This window comes from Neoarius graeffei, chromosome 8 (genome assembly GCF_027579695.1).
Source record: "Neoarius graeffei isolate fNeoGra1 chromosome 8, fNeoGra1.pri, whole genome shotgun sequence".
Lineage (NCBI taxonomy): Eukaryota > Metazoa > Chordata > Actinopteri > Siluriformes > Ariidae > Neoarius > Neoarius graeffei.
Window position 1 is genome coordinate 78,488,027 of NC_083576.1, and position 22,920 is coordinate 78,510,946.

Here is a 22,920-nt window from a genome sequence, read left to right on the forward strand (position 1 = left end):
CGGGAGCCCTGGGAGAGATCGTGACCCAGATATCGAACAGTGGGGAGGCAGAACTGAAGCTTAGTTCGTGAGACCTTGAAACCTTCTTGCGCCAGAAGAGAGAGGAGAGCGAGTGTAGCTGTAGCGCAAATGTCCTTATCCTCCGCCGTTACCAGAAGATCATCCGCATACTGGAGCACGGAGGAGCCCGAGGGGAGGCACAAATCGGCCAAGGCGTCCCTCACTACGGCTGTAAAAACCGCAGGAGAATCAACATACCCTTGAGGTAACCTGGTCCAGGTGTACTGCTTACCCCTATGCGTAAAAGCGAACAGGGGCTGCGTGTCGTGGCCCACAGGGACGCTGAAAAAGGCAGAACAGAGATCAATTACAGAGAAAAAAGCATGTTCACACGGAATCGAGGCCATAAGAGAGGGAACGTCTGGAACTAATGGGGCGACTGGGATAATTAACTCATTAATCTTACGCAAGTCCTGGGTGAAACGCCACGTGCCGTTGGGCTTCTGCACCGGGTTCACTGGAGTGTTATAAGGGCTAACACAGGGGACGACCACACCTTGCTCTAGGAGAGAACATAAAACATCATCAATGCCAGACAGTTTAGCTGGGGAAAGGGGGTACTGTATTACATATACTGGCGAAGAGTGTTTAATGACCGCCTCGTAAGGGGTACAGTTAACAAAGCCCACCTCGTCCTTATGTTCCGCCCAAAGAGAATCTGGAAGGTCAGAAAGAGAGGGTGTGAGGTAGGTAGCGGCACAAGCAGCATTAAGAAGATTATGAGGAAGGGAAAGGGAAGTGAGAGCTTGGGCATCCGATGGAGCGTCGTCAGGTATATCCACACGCATGTGCGAACCACTGAAGGAAATAGAAAGCCCCAAAAGGCTCATGAGGTCCCGTCCTAGCAGATTGAAAGGGCATTCAGGCATGCAAACAAAAGAGTGAGAAAACGTTAGTAGAGGATCAAGGGCACAAGTAACAGAAAGGGGGGGCGTGCAACTGGAATGGAAAGGAACCCCTTCTATTCCCACAGAGCTTACAGACCGTGTAGATAAAGGACCCGCATATTCCCTCCCCACCGAAGACATCGTGGCCCCAGTGTCAAGTAAGAAAGAATACTCAGTCCCTGCTAGGCATAACACAATGGTAGGGAGATCTTCGTTAAGGGGGGAGCTGAATGAAAGATTTAACATAACAACGGTCGGGGTTTCATCGCTCTGAGGGCAGCCCTATGGGCGGGAAAAATCCCTCTGCCCAGAAGGGCTCGGGGCAGCGTGAATGACAGGCTTTTCACGTTCCCGTTCATCACGCTGTCTCGCATGGCACTCTCTTATCCAATGTCCCTCTTTTCCACAATAGTGGCACTTTCCATTTCTCCTCCCTCCCCCGCCGCGCGGCCCCATTCGGCGACCCCTCTCCTGTCGTCCATCCACCCGTCCGCCCGGCACAACAGATAAACATGCTTTATTCATCTTACAGTCTAGGAGACCATCGCTCTCCAACGTGCGCACCCGCTCCCCGGCCTGACGGAGGACCAGATTATTCCGGTCACTCCAGTGATGTTTTAATACGCTCTGTATTTCGGGGCGACAATTAGACAGAAAGGTGGACAAGAACATTGGGTTCGGGTTTGCCAAATCAAGTTCAAGACCTCCCAAGTGTTGCCAAACTTCCCCAAAGCGCTTCCAGAAAGCCGACGTCAGCTCAGAACGCTCCTGTTTGCAGTTAGTGACCTGTGACAGGTCTCTATTTGCTTGTTTTAAGGCGAGCAGGTATCGCGTCAACTGCTCACGAAGCTGCTGCAGTGCGTTCGGCGTGTCCTTCCAAAAGAAGGTAGTCACGGTGCGCCGACGCGGGCGACCGTCATCCCCTTCATACTCTTCCTTAATATTTTCAGCTTGATCATTGACGGGGGCGAGAACCTGAACGTTTTCTAACAGGGCTGTCTCATCATATGCGCCTCCTAATTTATTTTGCAGAATAAACCGGTAATCAGCTCCCGTAAGCTGACAATTACGAGAAACATTAATTAACTGATCAACAAAAAGCAAGGGCTTATCGGGTGACGGAAGAAGCGAGATGATGTCCTTAAGAGCCGACGGGGACGGGGGAGTTATATCAATACCACTGCGCTTTGCAACCCATACACAAGCAGCGTTTTGTGGCGGATAAGGACGCGAGCCGGCGTCTGGACCCACACCATCGGGATTATCCCAATCGTCATCATCAGTGTCATCATCGGTATCGTCACTACTTTCTTCGTCTTTGCCGTTCTTGGCTGATGCAGGTGCACCTTTTATCCCTCCGGGACGCTGCCCTCTGTCAACCGTGGGGGGGGGGCACGCAGACACAGCAGCCAGGGACGGATAAATTTTAGGAATCGTTTTTACAGATGACGACGATTTACCAGTAGCTTTTCCGGTCTTACTATAAGGTGGAGGTTTACTGTCTAACGAGGCTGGAGGAGCAGAATGAGATTTGGATTTTCCTAGCGCCGCCTCCTCCGTTTCCTTGGTGACGGGTGCAGCCCGAGGCTTCGGGATGGATTTCAGGACTGAACGGGGAGTATAAGCCTGTTTAAAATTATCCCAAATCTTCTTCATATCATACCATTTGGCATATCCTTCCCACATATACGGGCGATCCCAGCCGGGGTCCCCTAATCCCTCATAAATCATGCGATAGGCCGATGCAAGATAACCAGGATCGAAAGTACCTTGGCGAGGATATGAAGGAATTTGAGGGTTGGCCTCGGTCCAACCTGCCAAATTATCGAGCCAAGGAGAAACATAATAAGCGAAACCGCACCTAGTCATCCATTCGGCCGGGGTTTCCCCTGGCGCAGGCTTAGGGAACGAGCTTCCCATCGTACAATGACAACAGACGGATCTGAAGAGGAACAGACGGAAATGTGTCGTAAATTTGTATAGCGCGCTCTTCCTGGACTCGAACCAGGGAAAACAAAATCGAAACTACTGCCAACCAGGTAGTCAATTAAACATGTCTTACCTGATTGAGAGTATCACGTCGAGGTCACCAAATTGTTAGAACCTGCGTCTGTCCTAGTTCAGATGCGTCGACATAAGAGCGCTCTGGAGCAGGGCTAAAACGAACCACACGAGTTAAATCAATCTGGTTTATTCAAGCACTGCTCAGTGATACATAGAAAAAGCAGGGTTTATATACATCAGAAGCTTGCGTGACAAGACAAGGTGAAACTCGCCAGATAAGGAGTCGTTTTTGTTATACATGAAAGAGCAGACCATACACCCCCTAGAACAAGAGGAACCAGGAAGGTGGTTTCAGCGAAACTAGAAGGTACAGAGAAAACAAAAGAGTCTGTTCTCGCGATTATGCACGTTTACCAGGGTGTGAAAGGGTCATAAAGCTCAGGACAGCTATGCACGAGAACACACACAATCTTACATATATATACACTGAGTGCAGAATTATTAGGCAAGTGAGTATTTTGACCACAACATCCTTTTAATGCATGTTGTCCCACTCCAAGCTGTTTAGGCTTGAAAGCCTACTACCAATTAAGTATATCAGGTGCTGTGCATCTGTGTAATGAGAGGGGGTGTGGTCTAATGACATCAACACCCTATATCAGGTGTGCATAATTATTAGGCAACCTCTTTTCCTCTGGCAAAATGGGTCAGAAGAGAGATCTGACAGACTTTGAAAAGTCTAAAATTGTGAGATGTCTTGCAGACGGATGCAGCACTCTTGAAATTGCGAAGATGTTGAAACGTGATCACCGAACAATCAAGCGTTTCATTGCAAATAGTCAACAGGGTCGAAAGAAGCGTGTGGGAAAAAAAAGGCGCAAAATAACTGCACATGATCTGCAGAAAATCAAGCGTGACGCTAACAAGCAGCCATTAGCATCCAGTTCTGCCATATTCCAGAGTTGCAACATTCCTGGAGTGTCAAAGAGTACAAGGTGTGCAATACTGAGGGACATGGCCAAGGTAAGGAAGGCTGAAAAACGACCACCACTGAGTAAGGCACACAAGATAAAACGTCAAGACTGGGCCAAGAAATATCTTAAGACTGATTTTTCTAAGGTGCTGTGGTCTGATGAGATGAGAGTGACTCTTGATGGGCCAGATGGATGGGCCTGTGGCTGGATCAGTAATGGGCACAGAGCTCCACTCCGACTCGGACGCCAGCAAGGTGGAGGTGGAGTACTGCTATGGGCTGGTATCATCAAAGACAAGCTTGTTGGACCTTTTCGAGTTGAGGATGGACTCAAACTCAACTCCCAGACCTACTGCCAGTTCCTGGAAGAAACCTTCAAGCAGTGGTATAGGAAAAAGTCAGCATCTTTCAAGAAGAACATGATTTTCATGCAGGATAACGCTCCATCTCATGCGTCCAAATACTCCACTGCGTGACTAGCCAGTAAAGGTCTGAAAGGTGAAAAAATAATGACATGGCCCCCTTGTTCACCTGACCTAAACCCCATAGAGAACCTGTGGTCCATTATAAAACGTGAGGTCTACAAAGAGGGAAAACAGTACACCTCTCTGAACAGCGTCTGGGAGGCCGTGGTTGCTGCTGCACACAATGTTGGTCGTGAACAGATAAAGAAATTGACAGAATCTATGGATGGAAGGCTTTTGAGTGTCCTCATGAAGAAGGGTGGCTATATTGGTCACTGATTTGTTTTTGTTTTGTGTTTGAATGTCAGATATGTTTATTTGCAAATCTGGAGTTGTCATATCAGTGTACCTGGTGAAAATAAATAAGTGAAATGGCTACACATTTGGTTTTTATTAAGTTGCCTAATAATTCTGCACAGTGAAAGTTACCTGAACACATACATATTCTCCTAAAATGGCCAAAACTAAAAACACCCCACTCTAACTACCATACATATTCAGCTTTGATATTTATGAGTCTTTTTGTTTGATTGAGAACATAGTTGTTGTTCAATAATAAAACTAATCCTCAAAAATACAACTTGCCTAATAATTCTGCACTCCGTGTATATAAAACAGTTATTCTACAAAATCGAGTTGTACATGAGCTGATAGCTGATAGCTTTCGTCCTAGGTTGGTTCAGCAACACGCTCCACCATTTTGTTTTTCTCTACTCATGGTATATGAGCTGACAGCCTAGTAGTAGAGTAGTCAATCAGAGCGCACGATTGCTCGTATCTCCACATTCTCTGTATGTGTGTGTGTATATATATATATATAAAGTGCTGTCAAGCAATTAAAATATTTAATCGCGATTAATGTCGCGACTGTCATAGTTAACTCGCGATTAATCGCAATTTAATCGCACATTTTTGTCACACGAAAAACCATTGTAATTCTCTTACCAGCATAAAAAAGTGAATGGGCTTGTTTTGTACCAATGTTTTTTTTATTGCAAAGCATAACACGTCTTGACACAGCCACTGCAAACTGAAACCTAAGCTGAGCACCGGGGCTCTTCGTCCCGGGGCTAGCAAGAGAACCATGAGTGAAGTAATCTACTGCTTGAGTTAGTCTATCAGAGAGACAGGTTACACAGTGACGGTAGGCTTGACATGCTTGATTATAATATAAAGTACACTATTATATTAACTTTAAGTTGTTCGTTGATAAATATTGCATTGAATCTGATCTTTACTGTTTCAGCTCACTTAACACATTTTGTACTTTTACACTTTCTGCCTGTTGATGCGTCGCGCTGTCCAATCAGAGGCGGCCAAATTTGCATATTACAGGAAGGATTTCTGGGATAGCATTGAGTTTACAGTTCAGAGGGATCTGGCTTCTTTAGACGCTGTCTTCTTAAAACTGAATAAATATTTAAAAAGAGCCAAATGAGCCAGTCTTTTGAACGGCTCTTTTCAAAGAACGGATCACAAAGATGCGGATCCCATCAAAGAGCCATAAATCCCATCTCTACTAGCGCGCCCTGCCCGCGCTGGTTCTTTGGGGGGGGGGGGTGACAGAGGACTCTGGCTGTGCGGGGCGTTACAGTCTAGCTGCTATCGTTTTTCTAAGCAAAGTCTGTGTTCCAAGTTCCTGGCAGTTTCAAAAGCTTATGAAAAACCTACATCATGTCACAGAGCGTTAATCTCGCGATAAAAAAATTATCGCCGTTAAAATTGAGTCAAGTTAACGCGTTAATAACGCGACATTTTTGACAGCACTAATATATATATATATATATGGCGGCATGGTGGTGTAGTGCTGTCGCCTCACAGCAAGAAGGTCTGGGTTCGGGCCCCGTGGCCGGCGAGGGCCTTTCTGTGCGGAGTTTGCATGTTCTCCCCGTGTCCGCGTGGGTTTCCTCCGGGTGCTCTGTTTTCCCCCACAGTCCAAAGACATGCAGGTTAGGTTAACTGGTGACTCTAAATTGACCGTAGGTGTGAATGGTTGTCTGTGTCTATGTGTCAGCCCTGTGATGACCTGGCGACTTGTCCAGGGTGTACCCCGCCTTTCACCTGTAGTCAGCTGGGATAGGCTCCAGCTTGCCTGCGACCCTGTAGAACAGGATAAAGCAGCTAGAGATAATGAGATGAGATATATATATATATATATATATATATATATATATATGTATTGCCTAAAAGTGGAGCTCCCGATGAGTGTACAACGTGTTAGTGAATAATCCCACGTTATTTTTCAAAAGCAAATTAAAAATAAGCACTGGATAAAATCCCATCTATCTTATGTAAATAAAGATAGAGATTTCGTTGTTTGGTGGTCAGCTGTTTATGAAATACATTGCCTTGCACTTACGATCTGATACCCTGTGGTGGTAACACATCATACGATCGCAAAAGCCATCAAAAATCAGGTTGATGTATTCCCATATTCTCTTAAGTATGGAGATTTGCTCTGCTATTATTGATTTATCACCTTTAATGTGAATGTAGGTTTATGCTGCTTCGACTATGATTTATTTCCATTCTTAAAAAGTATTAATACAGTATTGTCCTAACTAAATCCATTCATCCATCAAAGGGGAAGCTAAAGTCAATCCCAACTGACTTCAGGTGAGAGGTGGGGTACACCATGGGCAGGTCACCAATCTATCACAGGGTTAACACAGAGAGGGACAACCATTCACACTCATGGGCAATTTAGAGTAGCCAGTTGACCTAATCTGCATGCCATTGGAGTGTGGGAGGAAACCAGAGCACCCTGAGGAAGCCCACACAAGCATGAGGAGAACAAATTCCACACAGAAAGGCCCCGGTCAGCCGTGAGGTTTGAATCTACAACTAGCTTGCTGTGAGATGACAGTACTAACTACTAACTGCACCACAATGCCGCCCCTAACTAATTCCTATTTCACTACTTTCTATTAAAACCTGGTCAAATCAGTCATTCAGTATGTGATTTATTAATGTTCTATAATATTTCCTATACACTCTCCCCAAATCCCTGTCCCTTAATGAAAAAAGGCAGGGTGAGAAGGTGAACCTAACACAGAAGTATAGGATTTGATTATTAGGCTACAGTAAATTTCTTTTCTTCTAAAAATAAGCGTTATAAGACACCAGGGGTAAAACCTGCACACAGAGTCGGTCTGAATAATGTGACAAAAGCAAATTGGAAATTGAAAATTCCATTCTGTCTGTGTGCACACATGCCCTCTGTCTCGCTTTTTCTCTCTTTTATCACTGCCAGCATGGTGGAATGTGCTCTCGCCAAGTCGACCTGGCTGTAATTGCAGTTTTTGGGTGTGGAGTGAAAGAAGAATAACTTTGTCCCCGTTGTCCTCATTTTCCCTTTGATTTCTCTGTCGTTATTTTTTTTCTCTCACAGTAATTCAGGATGTTGACAGTTCCTCGCTGGAAGGCAGTTATCAGAGCTTTGCTAGTCTGATGGAGCAGCGTTTAGCTGAACTCTTTCTTGTTGCTGGCCGTCACGGCCTCCGGATCAAACGAGCCACCACTGTTGGTGGATACACTGTACAGGTAGGCTTATCGGTCATATAATTCTTTGTGAATGCATGCTTTTGTCAATCTAAATTGATTTTTAGTCATGTGACGGGCCAGAGTAATACAGTTTATGCAGAAATAATCCTATACTAGTTTATACTATACAGGGCATTTTAAAAAATTTGATATGATTTGAGATGTAAATATCCCAGAAACTACATAGTCGAGGCAAATGAAACTGAAAAGGCTTAATGTTGAGCAATATAAGATTTATTCCTCAAAATTTGAATGAGAAATTCAAAGGTATGTGGATTCCATGAACGATTTCACAAATTTTCAATATTCGCGCCGCCTGAGATACAGACACACAATCAGCCTTCCTCTTTGAACTTTTTGTGCCGTGTCCAAATCTGCATTGCAGTTGGTGCATTTTTAGAGAATTCTCTCTCTCATAAATGCACGCTGCAGTCTTGTTCGACTGTGTCCGAGCGTCCTCTAACACACGAAACGCCTTTTCTTTTCCAGTGAATGGCATTTCTATACCTAAAAAATAAAACCAAAAAAACATTAAACATAAAATTCTGACCTGTTTCCACACATGCTGTTAAAATTTGAGGTCAATTGAATGAGAATTGGCAAAATTATTTATTAGATTGTGAAATGATATCAACTTTTTTGAAACACCCTGTATGATAGTAGAATTTAGTCCTTTATGCTATCGTATCATATACTATATGGTTTTATCTAATGTATACTATCCTATAAGCCAGCTCTACATTATACTTGCAGTCAAAAATCACACATCATAAAATAGTTCTTATATTGAACTCTTAGAACACAATGGTGGCTCAGGGGTTAAGCCTCTTGGTTACTGATGAGAAGGTTTGGGTTCAAACCCCAATATTGCCAAGCTGTGAAACTTTGGATTAAAGTTATAGAGTGTGACTGCTGCTATGAAGATCATTTCAAAGCCAGTAATAGGAGGATGTGAAACATGCATGGCAGCGACAAATATATGTGGCAATGGAAAAGCATAAATGCTAATAGACAGAAAAAAAATGACTTATGATGTCAAGATGGACATACTGCATAGTGAAGAGTTTAGTATTTGCTTTCTTGTTTATTGTCCATTTCATTCCTAACTACAACTGTCTGTGATGAGAGGAATGACAATAAATCTGACTTGAATTGTCTGATTTGACTTTACCAACTTAACTTTGAGTTGAATTGAGCTGACATTGACTGGACTTTCACTTGACTTTGTCTTTGACTTGACTTGACCTGACTTTGTCACTGACCTTGACTTGACTTGGCTTTGACTTGACTTTGACATGACTATCTTTGACCTTGACTTGACCTGACTTTGACTTGACTTTGTCTTTGACTTGGCTTGACGTTCACTTGAATTTATCTTTGACCTTACCTTGACTTGATTTGGACTTGGCTTGACTTTTTTCTTGATTTTGAAATGGACCTGACTTTGTCATTGACCTTGACTTGGCTTGGCTTTGACATGACCATCTTTGACCTTGACTTGACCTGACTTTAACTTGACCTGACTTGTCTTTGACCTTGACTTGACCTGACTTTGACTTGACTTTGTCTTGGCTTGACATTCACTTGACTGTCTTTGACCTTACCTTGACCTGATTTGGACTTGAATTTGACTTGGCTTGACTTTTTTTACTTGATTTTGTCTTTGATCTTGGCTTGACTTTTGACTTGAATTTCACTTGATTTGACTTTGACGTGAATTTGATTTAACTTGACTTTGTCTTTCACCTTACCCTGACTTGACTTGGCTTGACTTTGACTTGACTGACATGACATTGACGTGACTTTGACATGACTTTGTCTTTGACCTTGACTTACCTTTAACTTGACTTTGATTTGACATTACTTACCCTGTCTTTGTCCTTCTTTTTAACTTGACTTGACATAATTTGACTAACCAGTAAGAACCTGTGTGTTGCATTGTAGATGGTTAGTATCCGGCGCCTGCCTGGTCCTAAGAACCCAGCTGAGATGACCTACTACGTCCAGGTGGACGGCGCTCCTATACCTGGCACATCAGCAGCCAAAACCCTAAACATGGTGGACTCTCAGACCATGGCCCTGGCATTGGGCTACTTCGTCCAGGTTCAAGCAGAGCGTACGACAACAATTTCTCGTTTTCTTGGGAGCAGCGGGAATTAATGTTAGAGAAGAATTAATGTTAGAGAATCCTGACAGACATACCATCCATACCATATCACCATTGTCCTGAGACAGGAACAGCCCACTGGGGAAAAATCACAAATAATATGCTGTATACAAATCTACAAATGATGCATAAAATTTACTGTCAGTGAGTTTTAACCTTAATGAGAATGGCTGAGGCTTGAACTTTCATTTGCTGTCTGCAATAAAAAATTCAAAAAGGGTTGAACTCAAAGTTGATTAAAGCTTAAATTTGCAATTTAACTCCTGTATTTGTATAACTACAATTTTACTTGGAGGTCAGATCCTGGACTGATTTTAGTCCTTTAGCTGTTCAGAACTATAGAAACATTTCTTGCAAAAGTCTTTTTTTTATGATAACATTATGGAAAGGCTCTTTTGAAGAGGCTCTGCATTCGACCCATTATCTCTACAAATCCCCAGCCTTATGGAACCAAACACACACACACCTTCTCTGAGGAAGGTCTAATCTCACAGCTGAAGAGCTACAGTACAAACTGTTTTTGTTTTAGCACATTATGAGCTAAGAAGAAGTTCTAACAGGGAGGATTAACTGTGTGTGTGTGCATGTGCTAGAAACAGAAGATGGATGTTTTGCTACTTATGAAGAAGTGGATTAATTAATAATCACTCTGTGTGTGGGTGTGTGTTCTCATGAGCAGCTGTGGTGAAAAGTGTCCCCAGTAACCTCTGGATCCTGGCTGTTCTGACGCCGGTGTCATTGGTGGTTGTCGTGATCATCATGGCGGTCGCCATAATATGCAGGAGGAATCGCAACGTCTTCAAGAGCAGTGCGTTCCGTGGGTTCCACCCGCGCACCAAGGTACACACACCACACCATCTCCAGGTAGTGCGGAAATCTTTAGGTCGTTTATGTTGGGACTCTGTCATGAAAGGTGTAACGAAAGACAAATTTCACAATACGACTGTGGCAGTGGGGGCGTGGTTGAGCATCGGTTTGTGAATCGAGGGCGGGGCCAGGGAAGGTGAGTGGCAAAATGATCACGCACAACATTAATTGACAACAGGTGTGATCAGTTTGCCATGCATCTTCACTGGCCCTGCCCTTGATTCACAAACTGATACTTGACCACGCCCCCGCTGCCACAACGATAAGGATTGTTGTTTTGTATCATAATGCGATGTTTTTTTTTTTTTTTTAAATTCCCATTTTCTGCCTAATTTGGTCTTGCCAAATTTCCATCCACCATCTGTCATATCACAGCTACCACCTGGTGAGGCTGAAGGCTGATACGTTCTTCATCTGAGACGTGTGAAGCCAACCAGTCGCATCTTTTCAAACTGCATCACACGGCAGCGCAACATACTTGGAGAAAAGCACTATCTACCCTCTTCCACATACCCCTGTTCAGCTGGTGTTGCTGTAATTGACAGGGGAATGACAGTATTTTCCCAGCACCACCAAATTTGATCTCTTGGACTCCAAGCCATGGATCCATGGCTGTGGCATCGTCAGGTTTTGGATACACAATCTCTAGACAACTATGCATTTTTGATACAACAGTACAAAAAAAAAAAAACTTGAATTCAAAGTGAAAAAGAATTTGTTATTGTGAGAAAAAAAAATCTCATTATTACGAGAAAACATTGTGTTACTCCAAGAAAAGCAACCAAAAAAATCCACTTTGTAAAATGAGCTCAACTGTGTTGACTTGAAACATTTTTTAACACATTTGTCTCATAATAGTGAGATTACCTTCTTGCAATAACAAAACGCTGATGGGGATTTTTTTTATTACATTGTAAGAAGCAATGTGCTTCTGCCTGTAAAGATTTTACATGGTGTCTCAAGAATGTTGTAAGGATTGTCTACAAACCGAGTACGGTTGCAAATTAATAGCTATAAATATCCCTGTGACACAAGTTATTTGTTTGGCCCATTAAAAATCGTCGCTTCACGGCTGCTGAAATGCTGCAGGGATTCATGTTTTCTCCTCTATCCAAGAACTGACACATTTCAGTGGTGTTGCAAATGAATAATCATGAATAATCATGTTTGAAATAATAGCACCCACATTGTACCAGCTTGCAGTCTCGGCTCACCATTTCGGAGAGCTACGCATATTAACTAAGGGTGTATTCAGACCAGGATAGTTCGATAGTTCACTTGCTTTGGTCCGAACCAAATGTTTTTTTTATTTTTTCATTTTGGTGCGGTTCGCTTTCACACTGTACATTTTAGTAAGCGGACCAAAATCTGTCAACAAAGCCACGCGCCCTGAGGTCGTTCAGCTATTGGTCAGAGACGACACGCGCACAAAGCGTTAAGTTCAAAAGTAGTCATGGAGGCTTTCCGTGCTGTTATTCTTTTTAATGTCATCAAAGCTATATGTTTTTTCCAGTTTTTACTGTTTTCACAATTGTGCGATTACTATGCTGTTGTACAAGTAATTTATCAATGACGACTTCAAAGGGCAAGGCGGCTACGGAGGATAGCGCTGATGAGCGCACATCATGTTGTGACAGTTCTGGCTCTTCACGCAAGACGGAGGAGGTATGTGTCGGGATATTCGCCTTATCCATCGTAATAGATGAATTTCTTTTTTGCGTCGCTAGTACCGCCACTTTTTGAAAGAATGTCCCTGATTTTAATGTAGGTCTGACGGAGTTTCTTCACTTTTAGCCGACATTGTTCTGGGGAGCGCGTGAACCCCTTCTCCTTCATTTTCTCACTGAATACAGCAAACACGTCGGCATTTTTGTGTGTTCTCTCCAAAAGCTCAGATATGTGGACATCTGCCCATATATCCACAAGGGTACGCGTTTCTTCCTCGGCCCACGTTTGCCCCTACTCATTTTTTGTACTCTGTAGTCTAGCCTACCACTGGTCTGAATGACTGAACGACTGTTGTAAGGTTCCCTTGACAACCGAAACAGTGTTTGCACTTTGCGGTGGAGTGTCAAGACTCTGTTTCCCATAATGCTCGACAAACGACGGAAGCTCCCGAGGTACAAAAAAGCAAAACTGTCGGATTAGGTCCGGTCTGCTTTCACACCTCCAAAAGGTCCGCACCAGGGTTCCTTTGGTCCGGACCGAGTCCGACCTTGCAGCTCGGTCTCGGTCTGCTTGTTTGGTCCGGACCAGAGTTCGGTGGTTTGTATTCAGACCAACCCAAAAGGTCCGGACCAAGGGAAATTTGGTTCGTTTGGTCGTTTGGTCCGGACCAAACAACGTAGGTGTGAATACGCCCTCAGACATCAAAACAGCAAAAGTACATCGCAGAGTGGAAATGTTTGTTTTGGTGGATTTTAGATAGCTTTGGGTGGAAAAATAGAAGGGAGATTTTTTTTTTCTTCATTCGTAGTGCTCATTTTTGGACTGGCACAGAGGAAGCCTTTCCAAACAATGTCACAAATTTTTATTTGATGACTTCTGCATTATCGAGTCAGTACAAAAACATTTTGGATCCCAAACATTAGATTTCCGGCACAAAATTAAAGTAGACTGCCTTTCAGAGTTTTCGAGCTTAGGTCATAAAAAGAATTTTCCCCGACACCTAATTATTTTAGGGCCACGTGGCCCTAAATTCTCTGCTTTTTTTTCCTGCTTCACCATGACCCAGTTCAAGATACTACATTATGCATCATGTGGTGGGCTTTCCCTGTTCATGCAAGGCATTGTGGGATACAATCTCATTTGCTCGTCAGTAATGAAGTGCAGTTTGATAGGAGAGAAAGAGAGAGAAAATAGAAGCTGATAAAGAAATGATGGTTTATAGCTACTGTAACATAAGCGATCACAGTCACCATCTTGTTTCATGGACAGTCCATAATAATAAATACAACTATAAATGGATAAAACAAAATAAAGAATTAGGAATTGTCATTGTTTGCAAATTACTGTGGCAAAAGAGGAATAAGAAAAATTGTGCTCTTATTGTGGTGGTAATGAATCACAAACACTTAAAGGAAGACGGCCTTTCAGATTTTTCAAGTGTAGGTCATAAAAAGAATTTTCCCGACACCCAGTTATTTTTGTTTAGTGGACCGAAAGCTACTGAATTTGAATCACAGACTTCCAATTTTATTATTTTTTTAAAAAATAGAATAAATAAATGAATTTAGAGCCACATGGCCCTGAATTCTCCACTATTTTTTCCTGCTTCACCATGACCCAATTCAAGATACTTCAGTGGTGCTTGAAAGTTTGTGAAGCCTTTAGAATTTTCTATATTTCTGCATAAATATGACCTAAAACATCATCAGATTTTCACACAAGTCCTCAAAGTAGATAAAGAGAACCCAGTTAAACAAATGAGACAAAAATATTATACTTGGTCATTTATTTATTGAGGAAAATGATCCAATATTACATATCTGTGAGTGGCAAAAGTATGTGAACCTCTAGGATTAGCAGTTAATTTGAAGGTGAAATTAGAGTCAGGTGTTTTCAATCAATGGGATGACAATCAGGTGTGAGTGGGCACCCTGTTTTATTTAAAGAACAGGGATCTATCAAAGTCTGATCTTCACAACACATGTTTGTGGAAGTGTATCATGACACGAACAAAGGAGATTTCTGAGGACCTCAGAAAAAGTGTTATTGATGCTCATCAGCTGGAAAAGGTTACAAAACCATCTCTAAAGAGTTTGGACTCCACCAATCCACAGTCAAACAGATTGTGTACAAATGGAGGAAATTCAAGACCATTGTTACCCTCCCCAGGAGTGGTCGACTAACAAAGATCACTCCAAGAGCAAGGCGTGTAATAGTCGGCGAGGTCACAAAGGACCCCAGGGTAACTTCTAAGCAACTGAAGGCCTCTCTCACATTGGCTAATGTTCATGAGTCCACCATCAGGAGAACACTGAACAACAATGGTGTGCATGGCAGGGTTGCAAGGAGAAAGCCACTGCTCTCCAAAAAGAACATTGCTGCTTGTCTGCAGTTTGCTAAAGATCACGTGGACAAGCCAGAAGGCTATTGGAAAAATGTTTTGTGGACAGATGAGACCAAAATAGAACTTTTTGGTTTAAATGAAAAGCGTTATGTTTGGAGAAAGGAAAACACTGCATTCCAGCACAAGAACCTTATCCCATCTGTGAAACATGGTGGTGGTAGTATCATGGGTTGGGCCTGTTTTGCTGCATCTGGGCCAGGATGGCTTGCCATCATTGATGGAACAATGAATTCTGAATTATACCAGCGAATTCTAAAGGAAAATGTCAAGACATCTGTCCATGAACTGAATCTCAAGAGAAGGTGGGTTATGCAGCAAGACAACGACCCTAAGTGCACAAGTCGTTCTACCAAAGAATGGTTAAAGAAGAATAATGTTTTGGAATGGCCAAGTCAAAGTCCTGACCTTAATCCAATGGAAATGTTGTGGAAGGACCTGAAGCGAGCAGTTCATGTGAGGAAACCCACCAACATCCCAGAGTTGAAGCTGTTCTGTATGGAGGAATGGGCTAAAATTCCTCCAAGCCGGTGTGCAGGACTGATCAACAGTTACCGGAAACATTTAGTTGCAGTTATTGCTGCACAAGGGGGTCACACCAGATACTGAAAGCAAAGGTTCACATACTTTTGCCACTCACAGATATGTAATATTGGATCATTTTCCTCAATAAATAAATGACCCAGTATAATATTTTTGTCTCATTTGTTTAACTGGGTTCTCTTTATCTACTTTTAGGACTTGTGTGAAAATCTGATGATGTTTTAGGTCATATTTATGCAGAAATATAGAAAATTCTAAAGGCTTCACAAACTTTCAAGCACCACTGTACGTCATGCATGGCGTGGTGGGCTTTCCCTGTTCACACAAGGCATTGCGGGATACAAATTTGAAACAGGAGAGAAAAATGGAGGACGTGAGTGTGCGAATGAAACATGAAAGCCCGACTACACTAACAGAAAGCGAGAAGAAAAGACGTTATGTTATATACGAAGGAAAGGAAACGCAGGAGCAAACTAATAAATATCGGCGGTCAGCGAGCACCTCAGTGTGATCAGTTGTTCATTTAGCAACAGAATGATGGAACTGCCAGTGCACGCTCAAAGGTAAACCTGCGCATGCACACGCACGGACTTCCTCTGTCTGCTTGACTGTGTGAAGTGAGTGATTTCATGCACATTATTTGCTTTAATCCCCTCAAATTAAATAACTTCCCAGCCACAGAATGGCCTGATATTTTGTGAGATATTATAGAAATAAACATATATCACAATGACCAAATTTCAGAAGGAACTAAATTTCACCCATTTTATGAAATCGAAAGGCTGTCTAGCTTTAAATGTTACAGAAAAAATAAAAAAAAAGAGAGAAGGATATTACATAAGAGACCACTTTTCAGACAGAAAAAATAAAATAATCTATAATGAAGGCTACTGGGTTTTGCTGCAAAAATGAAGAAGCAAGTATGACAGTCACTGTGTCCAGAAGAACTGTGGCTGGTTCTGTAAACTGCTCAGTAAAACCTACAGCTCATTTCCTTATAAAACTCCTTTTTGAAGCAAAGTGTCATCACAGCATATATTGACTTTTAATTTCATCTACTCCTGTTTACTGCTTTTATAATATTTTTTAATGTTGAAACGTTTCATTTCATTATTTCTGAAGGCATCTTTTCTCTACAGCGTTTCTTTACAAATGCCTAAGTCTTTTGTACAGTGCTCTAAATGTTTATATCATAAAAGTTAACCATACTTGATTTACAGTGAGCATTGTCTGACAATAAAATACAACAAATATAGAAAAAACTATTAATGATATGCCTATTGTTCCACCGCTCCTGTCAAGGTTATACACTTACCGGGCACTTTAATAGGAACTTGTTCTTGATTCTAAGATCCTTGTTCTTGGCTGCAGGAGTGGAACCCAATGTGCTTTTCTGCTGTTGCATGCTGAGATGCTTTTCTGCTCACCACAGTTGTAAAGAGTTGCTATGAGTTACTATATCCTTCCTGGCAAAAAAGCTCGAACCAATCTGGCCGTTTTCCTCTGACCTCTCTTATCACCAAGGCGTTTGTTTCCATCCACAGAACTGTTGCCCACTCACTCACTCGATGTTTTTTGTTTTTCGCACCATTCTGTGTAAACTCTATAGACTGTTATGTTTGAAAACCCCAGGAGATCAGCAGTTTCTGAAATACTCAAATCAGTCCATCTGGCTCAAACCAACACCCATATATAACAGTTATTCCATGAAATCGAGTTGTACATGAGTTGATAGCCGACAAGGCATGTAGCACCAAGTTGTCTATAAGCCGTGCACGACGAGATTGAGTGGAATAACTGTTTTATTCTATCAACATTCACTAGATTTTGAGAAACAGAGCATTTTTATTTTAATTTTTTTCAAATTCAATCAATCAGGGATAAGAATTTTCCACCGATCGGCGGATTTCCGACTTTTTCAGACCAAAATGATCGTTTTTGAGATCGATGTAAATCCGTTGAGAAATTTCCTGGGGGGGGGGGTATGGTTAACGATCTGTGGTTACCTTATAACATCTTGATTCTTGGTGGGCTCCGGGTTAACACACTCGAGTCTTTCGACATGTCATAATTAACATTCACTTTTGCGACAATGTTCGACTTATTTGCGGTAGAATTTTCGGGAAATCCCATCGCGTGCAGTGTATAAACACAAGTGCGCATGCTCTCCACACGTGGCTTGCAATCGCCGTTCACCAACCATACACACTGTTTGACGATACGCATTTTGTAACATCGGAAAGACACATGTATTCAGGTGGGATATTTTAGCATATCGACAATGGCAAAAGTCCTAGATAAGAAAGAAGAGGATCGAGCAAGGGAGACTGATAAAGGTGCAGGAATAAAGAACTGTTTTCGATGGGCTTGGATAGAAAGAACACTGAATGTCGAGCTTGACAAGCAGACTGTCACAACGAAGCTTGGTGATCACATACGGAAAATAGACGTCCTAGGAAAAGTATTTTGCTTATTGTGTTCTGACATGATAAACTACGCTAGTAGGGGGCCAAGGACTATCGAACTTCACATACACACCAAAAAACACAAAGGTAGGTCGAAAATTATTTTGCCTGTTCAATGATTCATTATATTTATAATGTATATCGCACGAATCAATGCCATGGTGTGTGTGTGTATATATGTAGCATGTTGGGGAGAATCATAGTCTCGTATCTATATTTCTGATAAAATTTTAGGTATGATATCATGTATAACTATCCTACTTATTGCTCATTTCATAGGGGGACGGGGGAATTGCTGGCATGTGCCGCACAGGAGCGTCTGCCCAAATTTTTTAGGCCGAGATGAACTTATAGTTTTTGATTTAAAAAAAATTTCCAATATGTAATGCCCATTGTACATGCCTGTCCTTTAATTCAAAATCACCATCTTGATCTTCAAATTGACCATATGGTGTCTGTATTACATTACACAACATCCTGTCCAGATAAAACCTAGTTAGTACACACAACAGTCGAAAGGGAAGTGATGAGTGATGCTGAATGTTGCCTGCTTAATATGCAACACCTCCTGCTACCATGATAACATCAGAAGAAAGCTTCAGAGAATTATATGATAGAACTTTTTTCTGGTTTGCACTTCATTTTAAAGGATTAGAGTATTCAAAGATATGAATAGCAAAAATGCAGAAATGTAATACTGTAGAGCTTGTTTATATTAAAAGGTGCACTGATTTTTTTAAATCATCAAATGTGAATTGATTAAAAACAAGTCTCTTGTACCATATTAATCATTTTCACCTGGTAGTCCACCAAGAAGGGGAATTTATTTCCAAATACATTGCACCTTTTTGCTGATAAAATTAATGGTTTTGGGGTGAAAAAATAGCCAAAAATCATTAGCTCCCGCCCCCTGGGCCCCCACCGGGGCTCTGCCCCTGGGCCCCGCTGGGTGCCTGCGGCCCCCAAACCCCCGGCTTTTTTCAGACTTTTAAAATATTTTTCATTCTTATCCCTGATAAATAAAAACTTTATACAAAATGTCCGACAAAATCATTTCCGCTTAGAATGTAAACAAACCGGTGAAATGACAGTAGCAATTTGTGAAGAATGTGATAATAATTCATGGGAAAAAAATGCGTTCTTACCATGAAATACTCCATCCATCCATCCATTATCCATGACCGCTTATCCTGTGCAGGATTGTGGGCAAGCTGAAGCCTATCCCAGCTATGGGCGAGAGGCGGGGTACACCCTGGACAAGTCACCAGGTCATTGCAGGGCGACACATAACCATTCACACCTACGGTCAATTTAGAGCCACCAATTAGCCTAACCTGCATGTCTTTGGACTGTGGGGGAAACTGGAGCACCCAGAGGAAACCCACGTAGACAATGTGCAAACTCCACATAGAAAGGCCCTCATCGGCCACTGGGCTTGAACCCAGAACCTTCTTGCTGTGAGGCGACAGTGCTAACCACTACACCACCATGCCACCCCATCAACTACTTTCATTCCATATTTGTTGCTTTTTTTTGGTTTTTCTTCTTCTTCTTTAAGATTTTTTGGTGGTTGGCAAACCAACTTAAAGGCGCATTACTGCCACTGACTGGGCTGGAGTGTGGAACAGGAGATATTGGGGGAAAAACTATATTCTTTTAGCTATTTCTGTTTCTTTTAAATACTTGATAATTTTTGGGGTTTTGTTTTCGAGTAGAGTTTTTATTTCATCCTCGGTTGGTTCAGCAACACGCGCCGCCATTTTGTTTTTCTCTACTCACGGTATATGAGCTGATAGCCTAGTTGTAGAATAGCCAATCAGAGTGTGCAATTGCTCATATCCAGTGACTGTGGATAAAACAAGTGTATGCAAATCATGTTATTGGGCAGGTTTATAACACCACTTTATATTCTTCGATAATACAATTTATGACATTTTTGTTTGTTTTCAAATGGTCTGTGATGTTGAAACTAAAATGGCTGCTGTCTATATTTTAGGAAAGGTCAGGTTTGTGTATTATTGTGTTGTTATTATCAGTAAACCTATCGGTGCTGAGCTTGTTAAATCAAGTGCGTCTTGAAAAGCAGCTATGTATTAAAAAAGCCAGACAAAAAACAGTTTTGACCCAACAACACTTATCATGATTTCACAATAAATGTGACTCATCCTTGTTTTATAAAATCTGTTTGTGTTTAATTCTCCTTTTGTACAGACCTCGTATCGGAGAGATGGGAGTTATCATCATCAGGTACGACTGCCTGTTGTGTTGTGTGTGCATGGTGTATAGCTGCATGCTCCTGATCTGGTTTTCTCCGTTTGTTGGTGCTTGGAGGAAATCGATAGCTGTGAGGAGAAAGCTCATCGATCATAGTGATTGACCAGCACAAGCCTGCGTCCTTCGGGTGAAAATAGAAATAAGCCAAGCTCCAGCGCGCTGATTGGACGTGACTAAAGTGCAGTGCCGAGAGCTATAATTAACTCTATTGGCAGTTATTGCGATTAAATGATTTATGCATGCATTAGTGTGGTTTCTCACATTTTAAACACATTTCACAAATAAATTGTTGAATTTTTTCATCAACTGCTGCTTTGTTTATTGATATACAGGACGGCAAGGTTTATATAAAGTAGCAACATTGCGTTTTTAAATGCTATGCAGAATTATTGGCCATTCCTACCTTGTCAGTTCACCTTGTAGGTGTCGGGGAGAGCAGGGAGACTTGGGACGAGTTTTCAGCTTTTGTAGATTGTGTGAAATTCTTTGCAGGTAGTGTCACATTCATAATGCATTAGAGAGGCTTTACTATACCCTCTTACCACAACATTAGTTTCTCAGCTTGGAGCTGAGCCTTCAGACTTCACTTTTTCTGTCATTATTTTTTTGCAGGGAGATATGAGACATTGAGGGGAGACATGGGACATTATGTTGGAAGATTTGGGACATAGTGTGGAGACATGGAACACCCCCCCCAAAAAAAAAAAAAAAAAAAAAACTAGTTTAATCCTACATGTCTAATTTTTATTTATTATCCTGTAAACTTGTCCCATATGACCTGTCTGAACACACAATGCGGGTACAGTGATAGAAAAATGTCAGTTTACCCAAAACCTGACTCGACAAAACAGTTCCATTCTCAAGATGGAATGAAATAAGGTTAATCCTCTTGCAGGGACACGCCTACATTTTTAACAAACATTTTTAAACAATTTTATATTTGTAAACCAAAAGAAAAAAAGCCTGTAACATGATGAACTGTCCCAACTCTCCCCATCTGGACATTTTGGGAAAAAAAATCTTTCAATGTTTTTTCCCCCAGAATTTAAGTTTAGTAGTAGTAGTAGTAAAACTTTATTGTCCCCCATGGGGGAAATTTCATCTCATCTCATTATCTCTAGCCGCTTTATCCTGTTCTACAGGGTCGCAGGCAAGCTGGAGCCTATCCCAGCTGACTACGGGCGAGAGGCGGGGTACACCCTGGACAAGTCGCCAGGTCATCACAGGGCTGACACATAGACACAGACAACCATTCACACTCACATTCACACCTACGGTCAATTTAGAGTCACCAGTTAACCTAACCTGCATGTCTTTGGACTGTGGGGGAAACCGGAGCACCCGGAGGAAACCCACGCGGACACGGGGAGAACATGCAAACTCCACACAGAAAGGCCCTCGCCAGCCCCGGGGCTCGAACCCAGGACCTTCTTGCTGTGAGGCGACAGCGCTAACCACTACACCACCGTGCCGCCCTGGGGGAAATTTCCTTCAGAAAATGAAACGTTAGACATGGAAAAAAAAAAATCAAAACAAGCAAACACTCACCCCCATTTTGTTGCTACACATATACCCAAGACACCACATTTATCCCAATACATGACAAGACATTGGACAGATGTCAGCCATCAACAATCAGTCAACAATCCCAGTTTATCCATAGCATTCCCATAGCAAGAGCTGTACAAAGCTGCAAAGGTGGTAAAAAAATAAATGGTAAAACTATAAAAATAGCATACCTGCTCAGGCCAGCTGAACAGGGGGATGCAAATTAAGATCTATATTTTTGTTTCACATATTTGTTAAAAAGGCTAATGGCTTGTGGGATAAAAGATTGCTTCGTCCTGTTTTTAAAAATAGCGGGGTATCGAAATCTGCTGCCTGATGGCAGCAGCTCAAAAGTATAAAATAATGGATGTCTTTCATCTGTTAAAATTGTATCAATTTTACCAAGTGATCGTTCCCTGTATATGAATTCCAGACTTTTCTGATTTATGCCCATCAGCTTGCTAGACGTTGTTACCAGTTTCCTAAGTCTACCTTTTTGCGCCTCTGTTGCATATTTAATAAATAATTTTCATAATAATAAGCTTTTATATTTATTTATATACTTATTTTAATAAAAATAAGTTTAATACATAATACTATATCTGGTCACTCTAGGCGCCATACTTTAATTCTTAACAAATCCCCAATTCACCAGTGTACATGACACAATAGAATGGAAGTGGAGGCGAAATAGAAAATACAAGTTTTGGTTGATAAAAATATTGAACTGCACAAACCTTACTGCAGTGTCCAGCTTCGTGGCTCCAAAGAAAGTTGGTTACTCTTAGGGGCAACATCTAACTTCAACTTCTGATGCAATCTAAAACCTGATTGACTGAAATTAATTTATGGAAATACAAACTGTCCCAGGGTGGCACGGTGGTGTAGTGGTTAGCGCTGTTGCCTCACAGCAAGAAGGTCCGGGTTCGAGCCCCGTGGCCGGCGAGGGCCTTTCTGTGCGGAGTTTGCATGTTCTCCCCGTGTCCGCGTGGGTTTCCTCCGGGTGCTCCGGTTTCCCCCACAGTCCAAAGACATGCAGGTTAGGTTAACTGGTGA

At 42.0% G+C, this 22,920-nt stretch overlaps 1 protein-coding gene across 5 annotated transcripts in view; it reads left to right on the top strand.

Annotated features, from left to right (window-relative positions):
- kiaa1549la (KIAA1549-like a) overlaps window positions 1-22,920 on the top strand; it is a 235,382-nt gene that overhangs the window by 113,610 nt on the left and 98,852 nt on the right. For all 5 annotated transcript variants that reach the window (XM_060928288.1, XM_060928289.1, XM_060928290.1 and 2 more), the window contains 4 exons: window positions 7,780-7,931; window positions 9,876-10,047; window positions 10,778-10,938; window positions 20,254-20,289. In XM_060928288.1, the coding sequence (XP_060784271.1) occupies window positions 7,780-7,931; window positions 9,876-10,047; window positions 10,778-10,938; window positions 20,254-20,289 (521 nt within the window). The remainder of the gene's footprint in view (window positions 1-7,779; window positions 7,932-9,875; window positions 10,048-10,777; window positions 10,939-20,253; window positions 20,290-22,920) is intronic.